At 61.9% G+C, this 21,769-nt stretch overlaps 1 protein-coding gene across 1 annotated transcript; it reads right to left on the reverse strand.

The window, feature by feature from the left end:
- Positions 1–48: 48 nt before the first annotated feature.
- Positions 49–20,297, reverse strand: ASIC4 (acid sensing ion channel subunit family member 4). Its single transcript, XM_065750709.1, has 10 exons — positions 19,197–20,297; positions 4,377–4,521; positions 4,101–4,228; positions 3,733–3,892; positions 3,423–3,479; positions 3,186–3,339; positions 2,724–2,815; positions 2,402–2,481; positions 1,992–2,096; positions 49–1,845 (listed from the first exon to the last, which is right to left on the reverse strand). Exons 1-10 carry the CDS (start codon positions 19,770–19,772, stop codon positions 1,726–1,728), a joined length of 1,617 nt encoding a protein of 538 aa, XP_065606781.1. The 5' UTR covers positions 19,773–20,297; the 3' UTR covers positions 49–1,725.
- Between the last annotated feature and the right edge of the window lie 1,472 nt (positions 20,298–21,769).

Consider the following 21,769-nt stretch of genomic DNA (forward strand, 5'->3'; position numbering starts at 1 on the left):
CCACCTCTGTGCCCCCCAGCCATGCAGACAGCTCCAGACCTACTTGTGCCTCTTTATTAGGGAGCTTTTGTACATTTATAAAACAGTGACGCACACCTCCAACGGTCCCCTCCCACCACAGTGTCCATGCCCACCCCTCCCAGGGCTTGCTGCTATTGGCAGGGAGGGAGGGGGCCACAGTCTGCCCACGGCACTGGGCACCCTCCTGCCCACGTGGCACCGTGGAGAAGCTGCTACTTGAAGGCCAGATGGTGGTAACAGGAGGAGGCATGGGGGGTGGGGGCATTCCCTGGGGCTGGGGACCCACACCACACGTGCCACAGCCTTGTAGGCACCAGGATCCCCAAGGTGCATGCTGTGCATGCCCTGCTTAGGGGAGTTTCTGTGTGCCCCTGTGCAGGAGGGTTGGGTACCCACAATGTTTGCACCATCGGATAATGCGGTTCCAAGTGTGGGTGTATATGGGGGGACACTGGGCCATGCAAATGCCCTGGTCCCTTTCCCCACTGTCCCATGCCCCCACACATAGGACTTCTCCTGCAACTATGGCTTTGGCCAGAGCATGGCTGTGCCCACTCAGTTCTCCAGGTACTGGGGACAGGGGCTGGTCCCAGCCAGCCTCCCCCTGAGGTCACCAATTCCTGCCATGGGGATCCCTCTCTGTGTGCGTCTCGAGGGGGGCTTTGTCAGCCCGCCCCCCCCCTCCTGAGATATTTTGGGGCTGTTTGCCCTGCGCTGGTGTCTGCTACAGTGGAGGGGGAGGCGATGTCCTATGGGAAGTTGGGTGCCAGGGGTCCTGCTGAGGCCCTGCCACCCCCTGGCAGCAGGAGGACTGGGTGCAGGGCACCCTCCTATCTGTATACAGTCTGGGGGAGGCACAGTGGGTGCTTGGCACCTGTGGGAGAGGAACGTGGCAGGGGTACGTGCACAGTGCAGAAGAGCTGCGACAGCCGGGTAGCAAGGACAGGTGCCACCATGCTGCCCGGGCATGCCAGGGAACTGCACCTGGGGGCAATCTGCTTTGGGCAATGCATGGGATATGGGGCACTGGGAGGAGAGGATTTGGGGCAGACAGTCATTTTGCAGGACGGGGGCTAACGCAGGAGTGTGAGGAGTCACAGTGCAGGGGTCTGGCTGGGAACAGCAGTGGGGAGGGAACCTCAGCCCTGGCAGGTTGTGTGGGGCTGGGGCAAGGTGCGGAGATGTCTGGGGTGTCACAGTGGTGGTGGTGCCAGGGGCCAGATGGATGGCAGGGTGGTGCCATGCAGGTGTAGCTGCAGGTGGGTGTCCTCCGGCCCCGCCTGACCCGCAGCAGGATGATGACATTCCCTGGGAAGGGATGAGTGGTCCTGGGGGGACAGTGCAGGGCGGAGACCTCCCCTCAGGAGAGGTCAGCAGGGAGAGGTTTGGAGAGGTTTGCAGGAAATCCAGCTCACCCCTTGCACGCTCTGCCTTGTGGGGGTCCCCTGCTCCCCCAATCCCCCCTAGTATGCCTGTCCTTGTCCCTCGTTGGTCTGCTCCTGCAGGTAGCCAAGGGTGTGGGGCCACTTCTGCTGCTGGCTGGTGGGGTGGCCCCCCAGCTCTGTGTGCTTGAGACAGGGCAAGCGGAGGGGCTGGACGAAGGGGCTGGGGGCTGCGGCAGTGCCGGTCCCAGGGCCGCAATCCCTCTCCATGAGGATGGGGTTGCGAGGGGTGGGGGGCTGGAACCCCCTGTCCCCAGCTGGCCTAGCAGGCGAAGTCCTCGAAGACGCCCTGGTGAGGGTAGTGGTGACGGTGGTGGTGGTTGGGCAAGATGCCCGCATTGTAGGTGCCCTCCACGTGCCGGCCCAGAGTCTCGCAGGGGCTCTGCAGGGATGGCAGTGTCAATGGGGATCCTGCCTGTCCCCATTTATTCCCCCCTTCCAGCATGGCTCGGCAGCCTGAGGCCATTAAGCTCCCTGGCTCCTGGGAGCAACATCCCTTCACCATGAAGCTGCTCATGTCCCCAGTACCTGGTCCTTGAGCTCCTCCAGCCCCAGTGTGGCGATGCTCCCCGAGGGCTTCTTCAGAGGTGGCTTGGATCGTCGGAGGACACGGCTCACCCTGTCACAGATCACCTGGGGGCAGAAGGGGGTCAGCCCCTTCAGGGTCCCACCCAGGGAGTTGGGACCCTGTGGGAGCAACCCAGTGCCTCATGCTCACTGCTGGCCCAGGGACATGGGGTGATGCTAAGTATAGCATCTCTGCCTGCATCCCTCTGAGGGATGCTGGGGGACCCATCCTCCTCCCACCGCCTCCTGCTGGGAGTTCCCCATTCTGGGAGCTGGAGGTAGATGGCCCTCTGGGGCAGCTATGCGTGGCACTCCTCCCCAGGGAGTCTGACCCCTGCTTGGCACCATGCTCCCTAGAGGACTTGGAGCACCTCATAAATGTAGTCCAGGATCTCCAGGATGGTGAGGATGCTAGCGCCGATGAACAGGCCCATCTGCCCCCCAATGTCCCCTGGGGAGAAAGAGAAAAAACTGGTCACCAGCTGCTGCTGTTCAGCCCATGCAAAGCCAGTGGGGCTGAGGCCTGACATCAGTGCCAGGGCAGCAGGATGGAGGAGGACAGCATGGTGTCAGGGCTGTAGGATGGAGTGGAAAAGCATGGTGATGGGATCAGGGGGTTGCAGGATCAAGGGGTGTGCAGGATGAGGGATGGCCAGACATGAAATGGGTCTTGAGGGAAAGCTGGGGAGTCACCGAGAAGCCCAGCAAGGTCGTAGGCTTTCTTCTGCTCAATGGCCTCATAGTTGAGCGCCTCGAAGAAGATGTCCAGCACGAGGAAATTCTCCCTGTGGGAACACCGTGGCTGTCATCATCCTGTCTATCACCACGGTGCCCAGCCTCCCCTAGGTCCCTCTCCAACCTGTCCCTTAGTGCTCCCTGGTGTATTATTTAGGCTGGATTTACAGAACACTGGGTATGGTGAGGACAGGGAAGGGACATGTCTTGGTCTGGGTAGGACTGTGGGGTAAGGATGTTCAGGCAGGGAGGACACCAGAGGGAGCACAACAGCCACCCTTGGGAGAGGATGCTGCAGTGCCAAGACCCAGCCCACACAAACAGCTAGGAGAGGGGTGAGGGTCTCCCAGATTCCCAGAATCCCATCCCCACATGCCTCTGACAGCCAGTCCAGCCCCCTTTCCACCCCCAGCAGCTCACCGAATGTAGGTCTCATTCTTGTTGTACTTTCGGGCTAGGTAGCGCGCTGAGCCCTTGTTGGGGATGCGCACCATGGAGATCTCCTTGCCGTAGCGGGTCAGGTTGCATGGTGTGGGGCAGCTGCAGCGCTCCTGGCTGTCCTCCACTGCTGCATCTGGAGGCACGCAGTGCTGGGCGCAGCTGCACAGCCCGATCTCCCCTGGCTCACCCAATCACCTGCCCACCCCCCACACCTACCCAGCGTGTGGTCAGCACACTCGATGTACACATTGGGAGAGCAGATGGACTCGTTGCCTGTGGAGAAGCAGTGGGTCAGGGGTTGGGAATCTGATCCCCCTCCCCTAAGGATGTGGGGTAGTCTGGACAGGGGCTAAGGGTTGCAGAGAGATGGGGTGACCCTTGGGTGCAAAAGAATGGGAAAGGAATGACCCTTGGGTGCAGGTGGGATGAGATGCAGGTGGCTTTTGGGTGCAGGCTGGAAGAGGCAGCCCTGGGAAGGAGGAGGGGGGTGTTAGGGAGCCCCCCCACCAGCAGGCACACCCCTCACCTGGCATGTGGACCATGCGGCAGTGGCAGCTCCGCACCACAGCCTCCTTCTCACACTGCAGGCGGCAGGCAGCAATGCTGTAGGTGTCGTAGCCCGGCAGTGTCTGCTCCCCCTGCACACTGGCACGGCAGTTCCCCCACGGCTGTGGCAGGTAGGTGAGCTGTCAGGGTGAAAGGGTACCACTGCAGGGTCACACGGTGCTGGATGCCGGGGGTGCTTCCCTGAGGCTGTGGGACATCACGCACCACCCGGAAGAAGTTGGAGTTTCATGGGGGGAAGTGGCATCTCCATGAATGGCACTGCCCAGGCTGCCCTCCTGCTTGGCTCCACACCAGCTCAGCCTCACACCACCCCTGAGCCATCCTTACCCGCTGTTCCTGGCAGGACACAAATGTTTGGAAGCCGGGTGAGACACCAAAGCCCAGCTGATGGATGTAGGGTGGCTCATCCTGGCTGTGGATCTGGACCCGGATGCCAGCTTCGAATGACGTCTCATCTGTGGGGGATGGAGAGTGGGCGGCCAGCCCCGTCCCAGGGCTGCATGCCTGCCCATAGCACAACCCTCAGCCATGCCCCTGTACATCCCAGACCCACGCCCTGGCCCCAGCACCGCCAGTGTCCGGCTCACCCGCAGCCCCACTCACTGGTCTCCCTCCAGATGGGCAGGTATTCCTCCTGCTGGATGTCCAGCATGATCTCCAGCCCGTTGCCCATGCCACCCTGGCGGGTCACTCGTGGGTTCCTCCGGTCCCCGTTGAAGGTGTAACACTTGCCGTAGCGCGTATAGACCTGAAGATGGAGAGGAGAGGGATGGCAAAGAGCCCTCTGCAAGCAGGGTAACATCCATTGCCCTCTTTACAGGATGCATCAGTCTCCGAGACACAGGCTGGTGCAAGGCAGGGACTCACAGGGGTGAAGTGCTGCGGGCCACAGCGCTCGCCCTGGAAGCGACACTCCACCAGCATGTCCTCTATCTGATGGCCCAGGCGGTGGAAGAAGCTCTGCATGGTGCGCTCAGAGCGACGGGGTGGCAGGAAGCGTGAGTAGTTGGCAAGGCGCGTGAGCCAGCGGCGCTGCTCGTCCCCCAGCACAGCCAGCAGCTCAGGCACCAGCGAGCGGTCCTCCCGAGACAGCCCCAGCCACTGCCCCACGGAGTACAGGTCAGGCTTGGTGAGCTGCAGGAAGCGCGCCCGGTTCGGGTTGCAGAGAGTGACGGCCGGGAAGCGGAGCTGGGACGCTCGGGCCAGGCGTGCCCGGGTATGCACGGGGTGCGAGAGCAGGTGGTGAAGGCGGTCGGTGGCACCAGTGGCCAGCAGCCCAGCAGAGGCCAAGAAGGCCAGGCCCCACAGCAGGCGGCGCAGGCGGGACTGTGGCCGTGTGCCCATGTAGTGCAGCCCTGGGATGCGGGTGGCACGCAGGAAGCCACCCTGCGCTGGTGCCAGGGCTTCTCCATCTGGGCAGCAGGAGAGGGGCAGCGGCATGGCTGTGGTCGGGGCAGATCCTGCGTGCCCACCCTACAGCCCCGCAAGCCGTCTCTCTCCCGGGAGCCTTTTGCTCGGCACCTTCCTGGAGCTGAATGTGGCAGGCGCCTTCCTGGAGCTGTGACGGGCGAGGGGAGGGAGAGGAGGGGGCTGGTGCCGACGCACGCCTTCCCCAACCTCGATTTGGGAATGGAAAATTCCTCCCCAAGCCGGGATGGGGGTTGGGGTAACGTGATGCTACCCCAAGCTGGGCGTCCCGGCAGTCCCCCATGCCCCAGGACAGGGGCACAGGGATGCCACGTCCAGCCCCTCCTCCAGAGAAGCTGCACCCCAGCGCACCCCTCGCTGCTCTCTGTCCCCCAGGGTCCTGCACGCACCCCCCAAGGGCCAACGTGGGGCAAAGCGGCTGTGGGGCTGGGAGCTCTCCCCTGAGCTGGCAGCGCTGTGCCAGGCCTGAGGGGGCCATGACCGCGTGCGGCCCCGCTCCACATGGCGGTCCCTCGCTCCCCCGTCACCCTCCATCCCCGCGGGGCTGCGCCGTGAGCCCGGTGCTGCGTGGGAGCCCTCCCGAGCCCGCCGGGCGCTTTGAAGTGACGGCTGCAGCTGTGATCAGAGCGCGGTGGCGGGGGGGGGAGGCACACCGGCTGTCGGCAGGGCCCCGACAGCTCGTCAGGGCGCTTCAAAGCGCTCCCCGCAGCTCTCCCGGCAGCCCGCACCGGGGCCCGCGGGGCCGGGCTCCGCCAGGGGGCAGCAGGGCGCCGCGCTAGGCCCGGCTCTAGGCTGGGCACGGCACGGGCTCGCGTTCCGGCCCGGAGCAGGGCCCGGGTAGGGCAGGGGTAGGGCGGGAGTAGGCCCGGAGCCGCACGGGCAGCAGTGGGGAGCAGCCTGCCCCATGGCGTATGAGGCCGAGGCCTCTGCCACAGCACGGCTCCTCCCTGCCCTTGGCACCTCTGGGACAGCCCGGAGCCTCACACCACAGCAGGACGGCTGCCCGCGTGTGCCCCCACTCTTGGGAGTCGTGCCAATGTCTCTGTGTGGGGCTGCCAGAGCTCGACTCCTCGCTGAGACTGATTGCAGCTCTGTGAGCTGGAGGCTGCCGGCCTGATAGCATCAGCCCTGCACACACCAGGGCAGCTTTTATATTAGTTTTCTTTAAACGGAGGATGAGCTTCCCCAGCTAGAGGAAATGTCATTTCTCTGAGTGCTTCCATCTCGTGTCAGCTCAGACGTCTGTGAGCAGCATCACCATTACCCTGCAGCAGGGTGAGGGATGCGGCAGGACGCAGAGGCAGGGCACGTGGGGACAGGTGACCCCAGTGATGTGGACAGGGGCTGGGCAGTGCAGAAAAGATGTGGAGGTGGCAGTGGCCTCATCCCCCGTGCGCTGCAGCCACAGGCACAGGCACGGGTGTGCAGGGCAGGCAGGGGTGCCCACAGCTCACAGCTGAGTTACTCACTTGTCGGCTGCTGGGGTGCTGAGGACAGCTGTGAAATCTCGCTGGCGAGAGCACAGCACAGTCCTGAAGGGCTTTGGCTTTCCAGCATGACAAACCCAATTAGATAACAGGGAGTGTGAGAGGAGGAGAAGGAGGAGGAGGAGAGGAAGGACAGAGGAGAGGCTGCCTGCACAGGGAAGATGATTCTTTCCCCAGAGCTGACCCAGAAAAGTGCCTTGCAGGGTGGAATGCATGTGCCCTGCTGGCATGTGGCTCCCTGGGCACCCTGTTTCTCTCATGGAGCACCCATGGGTGCTGCAGGCCTCAGAGCTGGGAGCAGGTCTCCCACATCACCTCATGGTCTGCCTACTCAGCTGCCACACACCGGCATCCCCGAGCAGGGGAGACCCCATTAGGGAGGTAATTTCTCAACACGATTCCTCATTTCCCTGCTCTCTGCCGTGGAGACACTTTGACCTTGACAGAAATAGCTGCTGGCGCCGCAGCAGGCAGATCCCAGCGAGAGATTGCTGCCGCCCAGGGGCTGAAGCTTCCTCCTCCCACCCCAAATAGTGCTGGGACCCCTGCATCCTCAACCTACCCCCCAGAATTCCCTGTCCTGCCCCCCTGGTGCTGGGCACCCTGTGGATTCTGGCCCCCAACATTGTTACCCAAGCCCACTTGCTAGCACTGAGGTTTCATCTGACAGGGGAGCACAAGGGCTGGCCCCACACATCCCCAAACCCCCCTGTTCCCACCGTGACAAGCCCATTGTGCCTGCCTCCGGCTGATCCCAGCTCACACAGGTATTTCTGCAGCTTACACGGCTCCCCACGGTATTTAGCCTCTGGAAGACGACATTAAACATTGCAAGCAGTGACAAATCCTGATTGCTCTGCAGAGACAAGAGGCCGCGCTAAGCTCCCAGCCAAATGTTTGCATGTGAGGGAAACGAGCTGCAGCACATGTGGTGTGGGCAGGTCCTGCTTCTGCATCCTGGGACACAGCCCTGTCCTGCGGCCCTGCTGGAACATGCAGCTGCAGGGCATGGGCACCCTCTGGACACAGATCACCAGGGCACAGTGGGCTGGGGATGGAAGACTGGAGTGCTGCTGCCCTGGAAATAGAGTGGTTGGTGACCAGGGGTCTGCCATCCAGGGCTGTCCATCCAGGCAGAGCTGGGGTGATGCCATCTTCTTAGATGCTGCCTCTCACTCTGCTATTGTCCCCCCTGAAGCACTGCAGCACCAGCCCTGCTGGAGCCCCTCGCCAGCCCCCCCACTGCCCAGAGCCCTCAGCTGTGTCTCCATCCCACCCCCCTGCACAGCTCCGGCAGTTCCCGCCTGGGTGCCCAGAGAGGGAAGCCGTAGCGCTGACGCCAGCATTGCAACTGCCCAGGATATGAGATCCGCTTGGATTCAGCAATTTCAACTCATTTCAAGCCCGATTCTGCAGCAATTTTCTGAGCCAGTGGGATGTTTTTGCCTTTGCAAACGTCCCCTCTCATGCATGGTCGCACCATTTCCCTTCCCCGCTCTCTGGAGGGATGAGGACCAGTGCCAGCTTGGCTTTATCCCAGCTCCAGCAGTGGTGCAATTGTCCCCTACACTCACAGCCCTCTGCAATGTGTCCCTTCCCCATGCAGGGTTGCTGCTGGATGCAGCCCTACTTGGGGACAGGACTGCTACCACCATTGGGCTCTGCAGCCTCAGTGCTGGGACAGCAGGGCACCACTGGCCCCAGGCAGGCCACACCTGCACCAAGCTGGGCTCCGCAAAGCGATGCTCTGTATCCACAGCATTCCAAATAGCATCAGATGTCCCCAGCACAAGGGCACATCCTGGTGGGGCTGGGACCCCTCCTGCTACCTCCTCACACAGATGTGCTGCTCTGTGCAGGGCCAGCTGAGCCAACACGAAGACGTGGGAGTTGGGGCTGGTGCAGCCCCGCTGGTGCCAAGCAGGTTCGTGTCCGGAATACCAAGTGCTCAGCTGTGCTGTCAGCTGGCAGAGCTGCTGGGGCACCCGCACTTGTGTGGAGCCCTTCCCACAAACCACCGCCCCGAAGGGCCATGCTACCGATGCCAGAGTGGCTGTGACACTGAGGCTAGGGGTTCGGATCTGTGCTCCTCGATGCCAGCACACAGCAGCCTTCATCACTGCCACGAGTCCTATCTCAGGGTTGTTCCTTCCCTCCTTCCCTTTCTTGGTTGGGGGGGGGGTAGGGGTGTAAGTCCCAGCTCCTCACTGATCTCCTCATTTCCAAACTAAATTTATTCATGGCCAGTTTGTACCATTTGTTCTCACGCCAGCATTGTCCCTCAGCTCAAATAGCTCTCTTTCCTCCCTTGTGTTTACTCCCTTGATGTATTTATAAACAGCAATCCCATCCCCTCGCAGCCTTTCTCCTGCCAGCCCACACGTGCCAATTGCTCCCATTTCCTCTCCTAATTCAGGCTGTGCTTGCCTGCACATCCCGCTGCCCCGTGCAGCATCTGCTCCAGCTCCTGCAGCTCTCTGCCCTGTTTGCCCAGCAGCCGCGCTGCTCCTGCAGGGCTATGCAGAGCCCCGAACACGCCCTCTGCATCCCACCGCAGCTGTGGGGCAGCATCCCACCGGGGCTGGAGCACTGCCTTGGTCGCGGGGCAGGCAGTAGCTGCTGGGGCTAAGCTGCTCCCTGCAGATCTCTCAGCTGCTCTGCAGCTGCTTGTGCATTCGTGCCATTTGCTTGCAATGAGCACTTTAAAGCTGACACAGAAAGGGTCACCTGGGTGGTTTGAAGGATCCAATGCAAAGGGAATTGCTGAAGATGAAGAGCTGAGGCTGCTAGCAGACGATGGGGGATGGTGTGAGGGGTGCAGAGAGGCAAGGACATGAGTTGGGGGTCTCAGCTGATCCTAGTGGCGACATGCTGAGCACATGGCTGGGTGCTGAGCTGCAGGTTCTGCCCCATGGCACTGCCCCCATGGCTCTGTATAGGAGGCTGATGGGGGGATGGAGCCAGAGGCGCCACAGAGCCAGAGGGTCTGGGGAAGGTGCACTTACGGCAGGGCAGAGTGCTCCCTGGCATGAGTTTGGCCCGTGCCAGGCAGTGCTCCTGCCATCTCTATATGCCCCCCCCAGCACTCCCCTGCCAGCCCCGCATCCTCAGACCCCCCCGCATGCTGGGCATGCAGCCCCCAGGCACGCAACGCACATCATGCTCCAGAAAATCGCAGTGATGGGCTGCAGCCCAGCCTCACTCTGCTGCAGACTGAACAAAACACGCACGCAGAGCAATAATTGTGGTTTTGGGTACTGGGCTCCAAATGGCGGAGACGCGGTGCCATGTGCTGTGCGGTGCAGACACAGCATGGAGGTGCCACTTGGCTGCAGGACCGGAGCATGGTCCCCACCTCGCGGTCTCACGTCCGCAGAGCCCATCTATCCCACAAGGAAGAAGGGACATCAGGAATGCCCATGGTGGGGTAAGCAGGGACCCCGAGGCCAGATGCAGATGGGGCTCTGCTCTCTGTGTGCTGTCGCTCTGCAGCACATCAGTGCCCAGCACCGATGCTGGCAGCACCAGCCCGAGGGACCGCATCCCTTTGGAGGCAGATGTGCAGCATCGCTGCGCCCGTCCCCAAAGGGTTAACAAGCAATTTCCTTTGCTGACAGCTCCGAGACTGTTCACTATCGACTGCGGGAGAATAAGAGGGGAGAAGCAGCGAGATAAAAAGGCAGCAGAGCTGGCACCGCCTGCTTAATCCCAGCGTTTAATCTGCTGGGGCAGCGCAGGCAGCCTTATCTCGCCGTCCTTCTGCTGCTCCATCTCATTACCGTTCCCACGGCTGCGCGGCCGCACCGCCAGCAAATGCGGGCGCTGAGCCGGCGTGCACAGCCCGGGGCAGCAGCTCCTGCCAGCCCGCCTCACCGTCCCCGCGCCGCCTGGCACCGTGGATGGCACCGCAGCTGGCACCGTCCCCTGCCCCGACAGAGCAGGATGTGGGCAGGGGGTGCGCTGCCACTGCCACACATTCCCGGCTCTTTGTCCCTGCACATGGCACAGCCTCAGCTATGCGCGTGCTGCCCTCGTTCCGCACTGTCTTCCCATCCCACTGGGCACATCATGGGGCCACCCCACTGCCACCCTGCAGGTGTTGGCAAAGGCTCAGTCCCTCCGGCCGTGGCATTTGTCTGTGAATCCGCGGCACTGCCACCGCACAGATGAAGCCTCCGTGCTCGCCGGGTTGTCACGGGGGTTATCCTGTTGCCTGCGGATGGGTTTACACTGATAAGATTTATTGTCAACCCAGCTGGGACGCAGCCAGCACCTCACTGCCTGCTCCTCTCACTGAGTGATGGCACAGCTATACCAGCCTGGGGACACCGAGCCCAGCCGAAACCAAGCACCGCAGTGGGCAAGGCAGGATGCTGCTCCCGAGCTGGGCCAGATGCATCGGGCTGTCAGCCCGTTGGGCTGGAAGTGCTGTGCTGGCTCCTGGGCAGTGGTGCATGCCACTCCAGCAGGGTCCTGGTGAGCTGTGTCCCAACGCTGGCAGCCCATCTGTGCTGCCGGAGATGTGCTGATGGGGCTGGCAGCTCAGCTCCTGTCACAGCCTGGTGGCTTTGCAGCTCTGTGGTGCGCTGGGACTGTGTGCAGGAGGGGAGTGTGGAGAAGCCCTCGTCCTGCATCTGGCCCCCGGGACTGTGTCAGAGCTGATGCCTTGTGCACGAGCAGTATATTCAAAAAGGGGAACACAGCCCTGGAGTCCCCTCCTCCAGCCCCATTGCCTGCCCCCACACTGCACTCCCCAGCACTGATTTCCCCAGGGCCTGCAGGGATTGACCTGAGCCACCTGGTGAGGCTGTGCTGAGGCTGAGCTGAGATAAATCCATGAATAGAAGGAGGGAAGCAACCTGCCACCATTTCTGCTGTCCTCAGAGTCACTGCATAAGCCCTGTACGACTCTCATTACCCCGCTCCACGCCAGCCCCTGTCACCCCACAGACCCCATGCTCCCGGGGCTTCACTCGCTGCACCAACACAGTCTGGCAGGGCTGGAGGAAGCAAGGCACAAACAAACAGCCTGAGCCCCCGCTGCACCCTCATCCCCAGAGCCAGCACGGGGGTCAGGGGGGTGGCAGGGGTCAGTGCCAACTGCCAGCACATCAGGATGGGAGTGAAGTGGGGTGATCACAGCCCAGCAGGAAAGGGCTCGTTAATAGCTGAGCCCTTTTAGTAGAGATTAGGGAGCTGCACGGCTTTGATCTTTGATTGCCAATTTGCATCTTGAAGGCGCTGGGACCTCATCCAGTCTCAGCGCAACCCTTTGTGGTTATCTCGTGGCTAATGGATTTGTTCTTAATGCTGGAGCGTGCAGGCTAAAGGCTGATTAAACCCTCTCCGCGGCGCTAAATCAATGGAACAAACATGATAGGGGATGGCTCTCTCCAGCCTGCGTGCTCCTGGGTGCAGGAACCACTGGTTGGGGCACCCCTCCATGGGGCCAGGAGCTTGGGTGACAACTGGGCTCCCCCCCAGAGAAGATGCATGGGGAGGGGACCTGGCTGCAGGCTCCAGCCTTTCAAGAGAAGTGATGCCCACACCTGGGAAAGCTCAGCTGCTGAGAGCTCCATGATGGGAGCTGAGAACCTGGGATGGACAGGATCGGGATTTTGGGGACTGGGGAGGGGGCTGCAAGTGGGGTTTGACCTTGCACAGTGCAGGCTTCTGCTGGACTGTGGTACAGATCTTGTGGTTTACACACTGTGATTCCATTCTACAAACTTTGCTATTGAACAATCTGTCCCTGCTAATATTTGCCAACGCAGGAGATAACGTGGCCACAGAAGTTAGCAGTGCTGGCATTTCCATCCATGCAGGCTGGTGGCAGCTGGGTAGGATGTAGTGCCATGCAGCAACAGTGTGCCCTGCCTATGCTGCCCTGTCTCACTTGTGTCAACCCGGTGTTTCTTCCCTGCCTGCCCCGGTGTGTGCACAGCCATCCCCTGATGGGTGAGGCACAGAGTGATGCTCAGATCCAGCTCCTGGAGGAGAAGCCCAGAGTCTTATCAGCCTGGGGAGTTAATTAAGGTCATGTCAGGCGATAAGGAAACAAGATGTCAGAGTGGCGGCAGCACAGAGGGTCAGAGCCTGAAAAACTCCTCCCGAAAAGCATCATCACTGAGATCTACCAGGCACCAGAGATGGAGCGGCCATCACTGCCACGAGCAGTGCGGCTACAAGCATCGTTCACAGCCAGCCTGGGCAAGCTCACCCAGCATGGAGTTGGAAGGAATGGCATGGGATGGGGTGGGATGGGATTGCATGGCATGGCATGGGATGGGGTGGAGCCACAGGGAGTTCGGCTGTTCTACACCTACACCGTGCCAAGGTCGGTGTAGAAGGGAGACATGCCAAGCAGCCCTGGTTTTCCAGGCCTATCCTTGCACAGAAGCGCAGTGCTGGCAGGGCAGGAACCGCCTGTGAACTTCTGCCCGTAATTAGCAATGTAATTGCATAGCTCTGTGCTGAGCACAACCTCAGCACAGGGCATACTGGCTGCACCACTTATGCCTCCTCCATCCTCCTCCTGTCGGCTGGGCAGAGAGAGCTGGGCAGCACAGTGCAATGGGGGCACAGCAGGGCCACAGCCTCCTGGGGACATGGGGACAGGCGCAGAGGACATGCTGCCAGCACAGCCCCTTTCCTCTGCAGCCACAGGGGCGGCTGAGCAGCCAGGACATAATTACTACTTGCATCAATCTCAGCTTTGCATACATCCTTGCTCCCCGTGCTGACCTGGAGGCAGCTGCTCCCTGCTCTGCCGGGGGCTGCAGCAGATGCCTCCTGTGCAGAGGTGGCCTGGGGACAGCCCTGCTCCTGGGCCACCCTGGGCACTGAGGCATTGCAGGCAGATGGAGATGCTTCCCCACTCCTCTGGAGCCACAGCTCCTCATGGTCCCCTCCCTCCTCAGGCTGCGATGAAATAGTACAGTTTGCAGTCCTGGAGCACCCACTTCCATGCACCCAAGACAGCTTTCTTCATGTCCCCCCCCACTCCATGCCCAGCCATGTGTCCCTGTACCCATCCCAGGAAGGGTCCCAGAGGACCCTGACGAGCTACAGCAGGTGAAAGGGATGGGATGGCAGCATGCAGGAGGTGAGGGGCACTGCGTGAAGAAGTGCAGGGTGCAAGGCCACCACCCCACGGGGGTGTCAGGAAGGATGAGTGCAGCAGAGCGCAGCGCCTGACAGCACTGACAGCTGCTCCTGGCCCTGTGTCACCGCAGGGCTGACTGGGCCGTGGGGTCTGGCTGGACAGAGGAGGGGACATGGGCACGTCCCAGCCCCAAGAACAGCTGTTGGCCCTTTGCAGTGGCTGTCACCAATGTGCAGCACCCATATCTGACAGCAGCACCCATAGCACCCGCAACGTCCCATCCCAGGGGGCATGGCAGACCTCAGTACCACACGTGCCTGCAATTGGGGCGGGGGAACACAGTCTGATTGCAGCAGGCAGCAATCAGAGCTGTGCAGCCCTCCAGTGCGATGGGCACCGGGAATTAAACTGCTAATGAGCTGCAGGCTGGAGGGCCGGCAGTGTGTGATTAATCAGGGGCTGTGGTTGATGAGCTTGGTGCTGACTCTCCCCTCCCACTCCAGAGCCCTGGCCTTATATATCCCCTGGGCTCAAAGCCTTTGCTTTGCTGTCCTCCCCTTTCCACCTGTGCCTGTGTTCCTGGCTCTGCAATCAAGAAGGCAACCTTTTGTTCTGCTGGAATAAAACCTGTTGACTCTATCCAAGCTGAGCTGGCACTTAACGGCTTTTCAGCACCCAGCACATGTCTGCTTCCTGACAGGGCAGCAGCAAGCTTGAGGTGCCTGTGCGAGGACCTTTCCCACCCATGCCCAGTGCCCAAGGAGGACTGGCCACACAGGCAGCAACGTCTCTCGGGGCAGGGACCCCAGATGTGTCTGCTCAGCCTCATGCTCCTCTCCTTGCTGTCGGCGACACAAGGCAGCAGCAGGCGGAGGGGGCTGGCAGTGCCCTGCCCGCAGCCGCTGCTGGCGCAGCACACCGAGGGCACGGATCAGCGCACACAGGGAAGGTTTTGCAGTGTAAGCAGGGGACGGCCTCGGACATCAGCCCACAGCAACATGCAGGGAGCTGTGAGAACGTAGCTTGAGCCCTGGCTGGTTTTCGTTCCCTTCCAGGCCCTTGTGGGGCTTGGCAACCTCCTGCCCTGGCTGAGCACGGCTGAGTGGTGCCGCAGGGGAGAGCTGCCCCTTCTCCCTGGCTGCATTTCCACCAAAGGGAAAAAAGGGCAGCGATCAGCACGGAGCAGGTTCGAGAGCTGCATGTTTTCCCCTATTGCACAATTAATCATGAGAAGTTTTCCCTCCTTTCGTGCATGAAACGAAATTTGGCAGGGTGCTCTGACCACGGGGACGTGCTGCTCGCTCGCCAGTGAAAAACCCGGCCACATCTGGCAGAGAGATAACCCCACACAGTCCCCGTGCGTGCAGCTGCCATGCACGGAGCATCCTCAGCCCCACGGCGTGCACAGGACAGGGAGGAAATGCGGTGCCCTGGGGAGCCCCATGCTGCTGCTGTGCAGCCCCTTTCCATGCAGCAGCGACAGTGCTGTCACCTCCTCCTGCTCCCAGGTCCCTGGCGGTGCCCATCTCCTGCTCCCACCCAGCCGTGTCGCAGCCTCAATGTGCTCTTTGCAGGCTCTGAGCGAGCCCAAGCCTCCCCAGCAGCGCTCCAGCTATTTGTTATTGGAAAAAGGGGGAAATACGGTTTTCGACAATTATTGTTTTTTCCACCTGACTGGCTGCAAACTTGTTAATTTTTTTTTTCTTTAATGTGTGAACAGTGTCGACGGCAGCTGCATGTGAAATGACTCGACGCCCTATCTGCGGGTCCCTGGCTGGCTTTCAGCACTCGCACCGCAAACATTGCCTTCTATAAATAAAGGCCTATATCTCATCAATGGCAGAACAGCGGCGCTTTATATAGTCGTCTTACATAAAACCGTCTCTCTTTATGGGCTCCAAACCATTGGCATCACTTAGTGCATCTCAGTAAACCTTCTGTTCCCTCCTCTGAGGGAGCCCCGGCACAGCCCCATGGGACAGCAGGACCCCACAGGTGCCCCAGCCCCAGGGGACAGCAGTGTCCCCAGCCCTGCACACGGGACAGGACACGTGGCACGTCCCTGGGGAGCCACACTAGGCGTGGGCGTCGTGGCCGCTGGCTCCCCCCGTATCGGAGACAGGCTTATTAAGTGTGCGATATTAAATTAGCCAGATAAGAGTGTAAGAGCTTTTAAAGTCAATTCATTAAATATAATTATGAAGAGAGCTTTTTTATGCTCCTGGTGATCCGATCTCAATCAGGGAGACGGTGGGAAAGCCGCTGGCTCCTCCAGCATCTCTGCTCCCCCGCTGCGTTGCCCCCACACTCCGCTTCCCCCCCCCATCCCATGGGCGCCCACCGCCCTCGCTGCCGCCCCACCGTCCCAGCACCCGTCCCCACGCTGCCACCCAGCCTGGAGCCACCCCGCTAATGTCCCCTGCAGGGACACCCAGCATCTTGTGCTGCCTTGAGCACCACCGTGATGAGGGCTGTGGTGACACCCCCATGTCCTGTGAGCCCCTTGCTGTCGTACCACAGTACCCCACCATCCCCACCACCCCACATCTGCCTGCCCCGTGGCTGTACCCCGAGACCTGGGCACACGGGCACATGGGCACATGGGTATTTGGGTGCATGGGCACCTGGGGGCCTGGAGTGGGGTGCTCCCTGGGCTGGGGTCTCTCACACGATGCCATGGCAGGGTTTTGGGGGGGCAGCTACCCACTGCTGTGAGCTGCCGGACTGACATTTATTTTTAGACGTGAATTGTATAAATTAGCATTTCTCAGTGGATTAAGCAGCAGGAATTGTGTAAAATTAAATGGCAACGAATTGCATTCAAGTCCCCCAGTTTCTGGCACAAGCAGCGCCTCGAGCTGTGCCTGGGTGGCTCATGTGTAACAGCAGCAGGGCTGCTCTGGACAGCAGCACGGGGAGTCACGGAGACATGGAAATGGGGATGCACCAGCACGGCACGGCGCGTCCTGCTGGAGCAAAATGGGATGGGCAAGTGCCCCTGTGGCTGAGCAGCAGCACATTGGGCAGAGGACTGAGACCGGTGTAAAAAGTGGCCGCAAACGTGACATTTAAGGAGCGTGGTTCTGGCTCTGCCCGCTGCGCAGCACAGGGAACGGGGCACATCCCAGCGAGGGATGTGCAGGAAAAGGCTTATCCCGGGGCTCCCGGCAGCCTGCACACAGGGCCCGGTTGGCGGCAGGCTGCAGGGGAGCTCGCTGCGGCTCAGTGCTGTCCCCGCCGCCCGGGGAGATTTACAGCCCGGCCCGGCTTTATTGCATGGAAGATGCTTACGCTGGGGATTTTTCTCCCCATAGTTTCTTAATTTGCTATCCCATAAAGAACGAGGATTTGTGACGTTAAATAGGGGAAGATCATTTACCACTCACGGCTCTTACTTAAAGGATCCGCACGAGTTATTTATCGTGGAAGCAGCAGCACTGGGGGGCACGCTCCAGCCGCAGCGGGTGGCTGCCCAGTGCCACCACGGCTGCCATGCATGTGGTCCTTGTGTGCAGAAGGGAGGGTGGCCACCAGCACCCTGTGAACACAGCTCCGGGGGCTGCAAGGAGAACTTCCCTTCCTTGCGTTCCCTGGGGCCGCAGCTGCTGCTTTGGACACTGGGTGCCCTGCACTGGGGACACAGAGATCGGTGACCTCTGAAAGGAATGTGGTGACCCAGGGCTGGGCTGAGAGTGCTCTGTGCCGGGGCACAGCTAGTGGGCACGGCAACTCCTAACCCACACCTGGCAGTCGGGACCCACTGGTGCCTGGTATGCTGCTGGTCCTGTGCTTTGGTCACCTCCAGGAAGAAGTACAATGGATGAGTTTGGCTCGGGGAGTGGGAGCAACAGCTCCCACTGCAAATGGTGTGCTGCCTTGGCAGGTTCCCCCTGGCAAGACTTTGGGACATGGCGTGCAGCAGAGGGACCTCCCAAGCCCGTGCCCTGCACGTTCTGCCTGAAGGTTTTCCCTTTCCTCCAGGTGCATCAGGAAAGCAATCAGCGAGAGGTGATGGGGATGCTCCCTTTCTTCTGGCAGCCCCCCGTGCCTAAAGCTTGGGATTCCTAAGCTGGAGCTCAGCTGGCACCCACCACCTTCCTGCCTGAAGTCTGCTCTGGTGCACAGAGATGGCACACAGGGCAGTCCTAGTGACTGTCCTAATGGTCACTCTGCACTCCAGCAAGCTTATACTCAGCCCAAACCCCACTGCCACACCATGCTGCCACCCGGCACGATGTGGCCTCACTGCCTTCTCAATGGCCAAACCCCAAATGCCACATGTCCCACACCAGGGTTCGTTGTGCTCACCCCACTGAACACTGCTCTTCTCCAGCAGCCAAACCCAGGCTGCTCAGCTACAGAAGGCAGGGAGCCCCGCAGAGCCCTGGCACTTGTGGGATACCCCTGCTGCTTCCTGCTCCTCACTATGCCACCTCGCACAGCCCCCAAAGCACCCCCCTGAGATGCCGCTTTGCATAGAGCGGCATCACAGAGCAGGCTTTGTGGCAAAGTAGGACGTGCTGCATCAGCCATTTCCAGCCCCACAGAGTCTCCTCTCCCCCCACCGCCCCCGGCATCCCATCCCGCTCCCCAGCACCGAGTGGCTCCGGTTGGCAGCACTGCTCCGGGAGCGCAGCGAGCCGAGCAGCCCCTGGCAGCCGTGGGAGAGAGCCGGCTCATTTCCAGAGTCATTATGGTCTGAAAAGGGTCCCATCAGGTATTCAGCCCGTTCAGCACATTTATTTTCCCAAACCACAGAGGGGATTTGTGATTCAGGCTCAATATTAGCAGAGCCATGCACTCGCAGTGCCTGGCGGGTGGCTTGCAGGTGGCAGCACGGTGCTGGGGTGGACAGAGACCCCTGGATGCAAAGGGAAACCCTGGGGTGCGTGGACGTGGCTATGCCCAGAGCAGAACCCACTCACATGCATGAGCCTACCCAATCGACACACAACCCCGTGCACACCCCACAGGCAGGGGGGGCTCTGCTATGTGCCAAGGGGTCTCTGCCCCCCCATTCCACTCTCACTATGCAGAACACCCTGCGATGGAGCAGCTCAACTTGTGGTGATTTGAGGCTGAAGCAGGGCTCCCCATCATCACATTCCCCTTTCCCGCTACTCACCCACTTAGGGACTGCTCCCCAGCTACCCCCCAATCCCCCCCCTGCAGCTCTGGAGCCAGCGGCAGCGCTGTGCCGCAGCACAGAGAGCTCCCACGGAGGGAGCAAGCATCCTCTTTCTCTCTCTCTCCATGTGAAACTTGGAGGGAAACTCAAACACGGAGAGATGCAAACTTCAGCAGCCGGAGCAAGCCGGGGAGCTCTGCTCCAGCGTGGCACAACAGGGTCAGTGCCCTCGCACCGATGGGGTCCCCCGGGGGGGCACCCAGCTGAGCACTCACCACCATGAAATCCCGGGAGGAGCAGTTCTCGCCACTGAAGTTGCAGCTCTTGAGCATGTCGTCGAGCTGGTGGCCGGTGCGGTTGACGATATCGGCCATGTCGGGGTCTGGGTAGAGCAGGTCAGTGGCCTTGTGTCCGTCGCGGTCCTTGGGGGGCAGCCCGGTCATGTTGGCCAAGTGGAAGATGTCGGCGTCAGTGAGTGCCGAGTGGCGGTAGCGGTTGATGTTGCAGATGGTGATGGCGGGGAAGACCATCTCGCGGATGGCCTCCTCGTCCAGGGCCACGACGTGGGGGTGCTCCAGGTAGAGCAGCGCCGACTTGGCTGCCTGGTAGAGGAAGAAGGCGAGCGAGGCCAGGAAGGCGAGTGCCCAGAGGGTCTGCCGCACGCCCGGCCGCCCCGTGCCGCAGATGTGCCCCAGGCCGTGCAGCGTGCTGGCGCTGGCGAAGGCGGCCAGGTCCCGGGAGCGCGGCCGAGCCGGCTCCTCGATCAAGCTCTCCTTGTCCCCTTCTTCTTTCTCCTTCTGCTTCTCATCCTCTTCAGCAAATTTGATCTTACACACGATCTCAATCGGCATCTGCCCCTCCAGCGAGCTGCCCCCCGGCACGGGCAGCGGCCGAGTGCCCGGCCAGGCGCTGGGAGGGGGCTCGGGTCCCCCCCACGGCCCGGCACGGCGCCGGGAGGGCCGAGCCGTGTCGGGAGGGAGCGCGGCCCCGCTCCGCAGCTCCGAGCCGCCGCTCCCCTCTTGTCTCACTCGTCGATCGTCTCCTTGTGCCTTCGCTTATCAGCACGGATACAGCTGTCAAAAACCCCTCTCTCTCCTCTCCCTCGCTCGCTGTCTCTGCCTCTCTCCTTCGCTCCTCTCTGGTTAAGACCCCGGCAGATACAGGCAGCATTTAGGCATCATGTGCTAATAAAATCCAGGGAATACTTAATAATTCAAGACATGTCAACATTATTTCATCGTCAAATAAAGAGCGAGCGCCGGAGAAAGAGGCAGTGTGAAGGGCCCTGCGCCTCCGGGGCAGGGAACGCGCTGCGCCCGCTCTCCAGCCCCGGCTCCGAAGTGCCGCCGGAGCCACTTGTTTGAATGGCCGGGACCCGCCGGAGCCGCGTCGAGCCGAGCGGAACCGCGCCGTGCCGAGCCGAGCCGAGCCGAGCCGTGCCGCGCCGTGCCGAGCTGTGCCGTGCCGTGCCGAGGCGGGCGGGGCGCGCAGCCTGCCCCCCGCCGCCGCCGCCGCTCTCCCCGCCTCGCCCCGCCGTGGCCCGGCCCGTGCGCCCCGGGGCAGCGCGGCACGGCGCGGCTCGGCTCGGCGCGGCGCGTGGGGGCGGGCAGCCTGCGGGCAGTTCGCCCGGCGGCCCCCTCCTGCTCGCCCGCCCGCGGACTCCTCCTGCCTCGGCGGCTCCCTGGCCGTTAACCGCCTCCCTGCCGCGGCCCGACGCGCCCCGCCTCGGGAGGCACGGACACCGGCAGGGAAACCCCTCGCCGGTGCGGTCCCGGGAGCGCGTCACCGCGGGCGGGCAGTGCCTCCCCCCGAGCGCCCGGCTCCTCTCGCTCCGCGCCGGCCCCGCGCAGGACGCGGCTCCCGTGGCAGCGCGGTACTCCCTAGCCCCATCCCGCGCCCGGCCCTGAGCTCTGCCCGCAGCCCCCGCCGCTGCCCGGATCCTCCCCGTGCCCAGCCCTGCCGCGGTGCGCCCCGGCTCCCCGCCTCAGTTTCCCCCAGCTGGAGGCGGAGGGTTCGCTCTGTTCGAACCCACGAGCCACGCGACCCTCGAGTGGCACTGCAGGGGGAACGGCGGCACGAGCCCGGCACCGGGCAGCCCCCGGGAGTCACGGGAGGCACGTGCCTGGCATGGGGACAAGCGGCAAGCCCTCGCATCCCCCCGGGGAGCCCGCCGCAGGACAGCGTGACCTTCACCGTGCTGCCGATGCCAACAGCAAAGCTTTCCCCGCTCGTCCAGCGAGTGCACACGCATCTTCAATCTTCCCATCGATCCGTGCATGGCACACATGTTCCTGCCTCCGTGCAGGTCAATACGGCATGATGGGCTGCCTCCGGCAGGCAGCACGCACAGCCCAGCCGCCCTCATCACCCTGCTTGGAGTGTGCAGGGCACACGTGCCAGTCCCAGCCCGATGCAGGGGCACAGACACCTGCGTGCCTGTGGGGAGGGGGTTGTGCCCCGCATCCTTCGGGCAAACCGTACTGCCTGTCTGCCAGGCGTCCCCATGGCCCTCTGTGGCTAAAGAGGTGCGTCCTCTCATCCCTCCACTCCTCTTCTGTGCCCGCTGAGTGCAAGGGGTGGGCTGGGATCGGGGTCAAGCTGTACCCAAATGGGTGGCACTGGACACGTCCCAGGGGCAGGGGCAGGACAGTGAGCAGGACCGTGGGTGATGTGCAGGGATGGAGCTGGCACAGAGGCTGGCAGAGATGCCCACTGCCCAGATGGGATCAGCACAGCTGGGAACTCATCTTCCAGGGCAGTACAGGCAGCTCTTGCCCCAAGGAATGGCAGCTGGGAGGGCTCAGGGAGGTCAGTGCTCAGAGGCTGCTTTCTCCTGGGACCCGGCGAG

The sequence above is a fragment of the Cyrtonyx montezumae genome, unplaced genomic scaffold (assembly GCF_038088225.1).
Source record: "Cyrtonyx montezumae isolate F1298 unplaced genomic scaffold, pur_monq_1.0 scaffold_7, whole genome shotgun sequence".
NCBI classification, from domain to species: domain Eukaryota; kingdom Metazoa; phylum Chordata; class Aves; order Galliformes; family Odontophoridae; genus Cyrtonyx; species Cyrtonyx montezumae.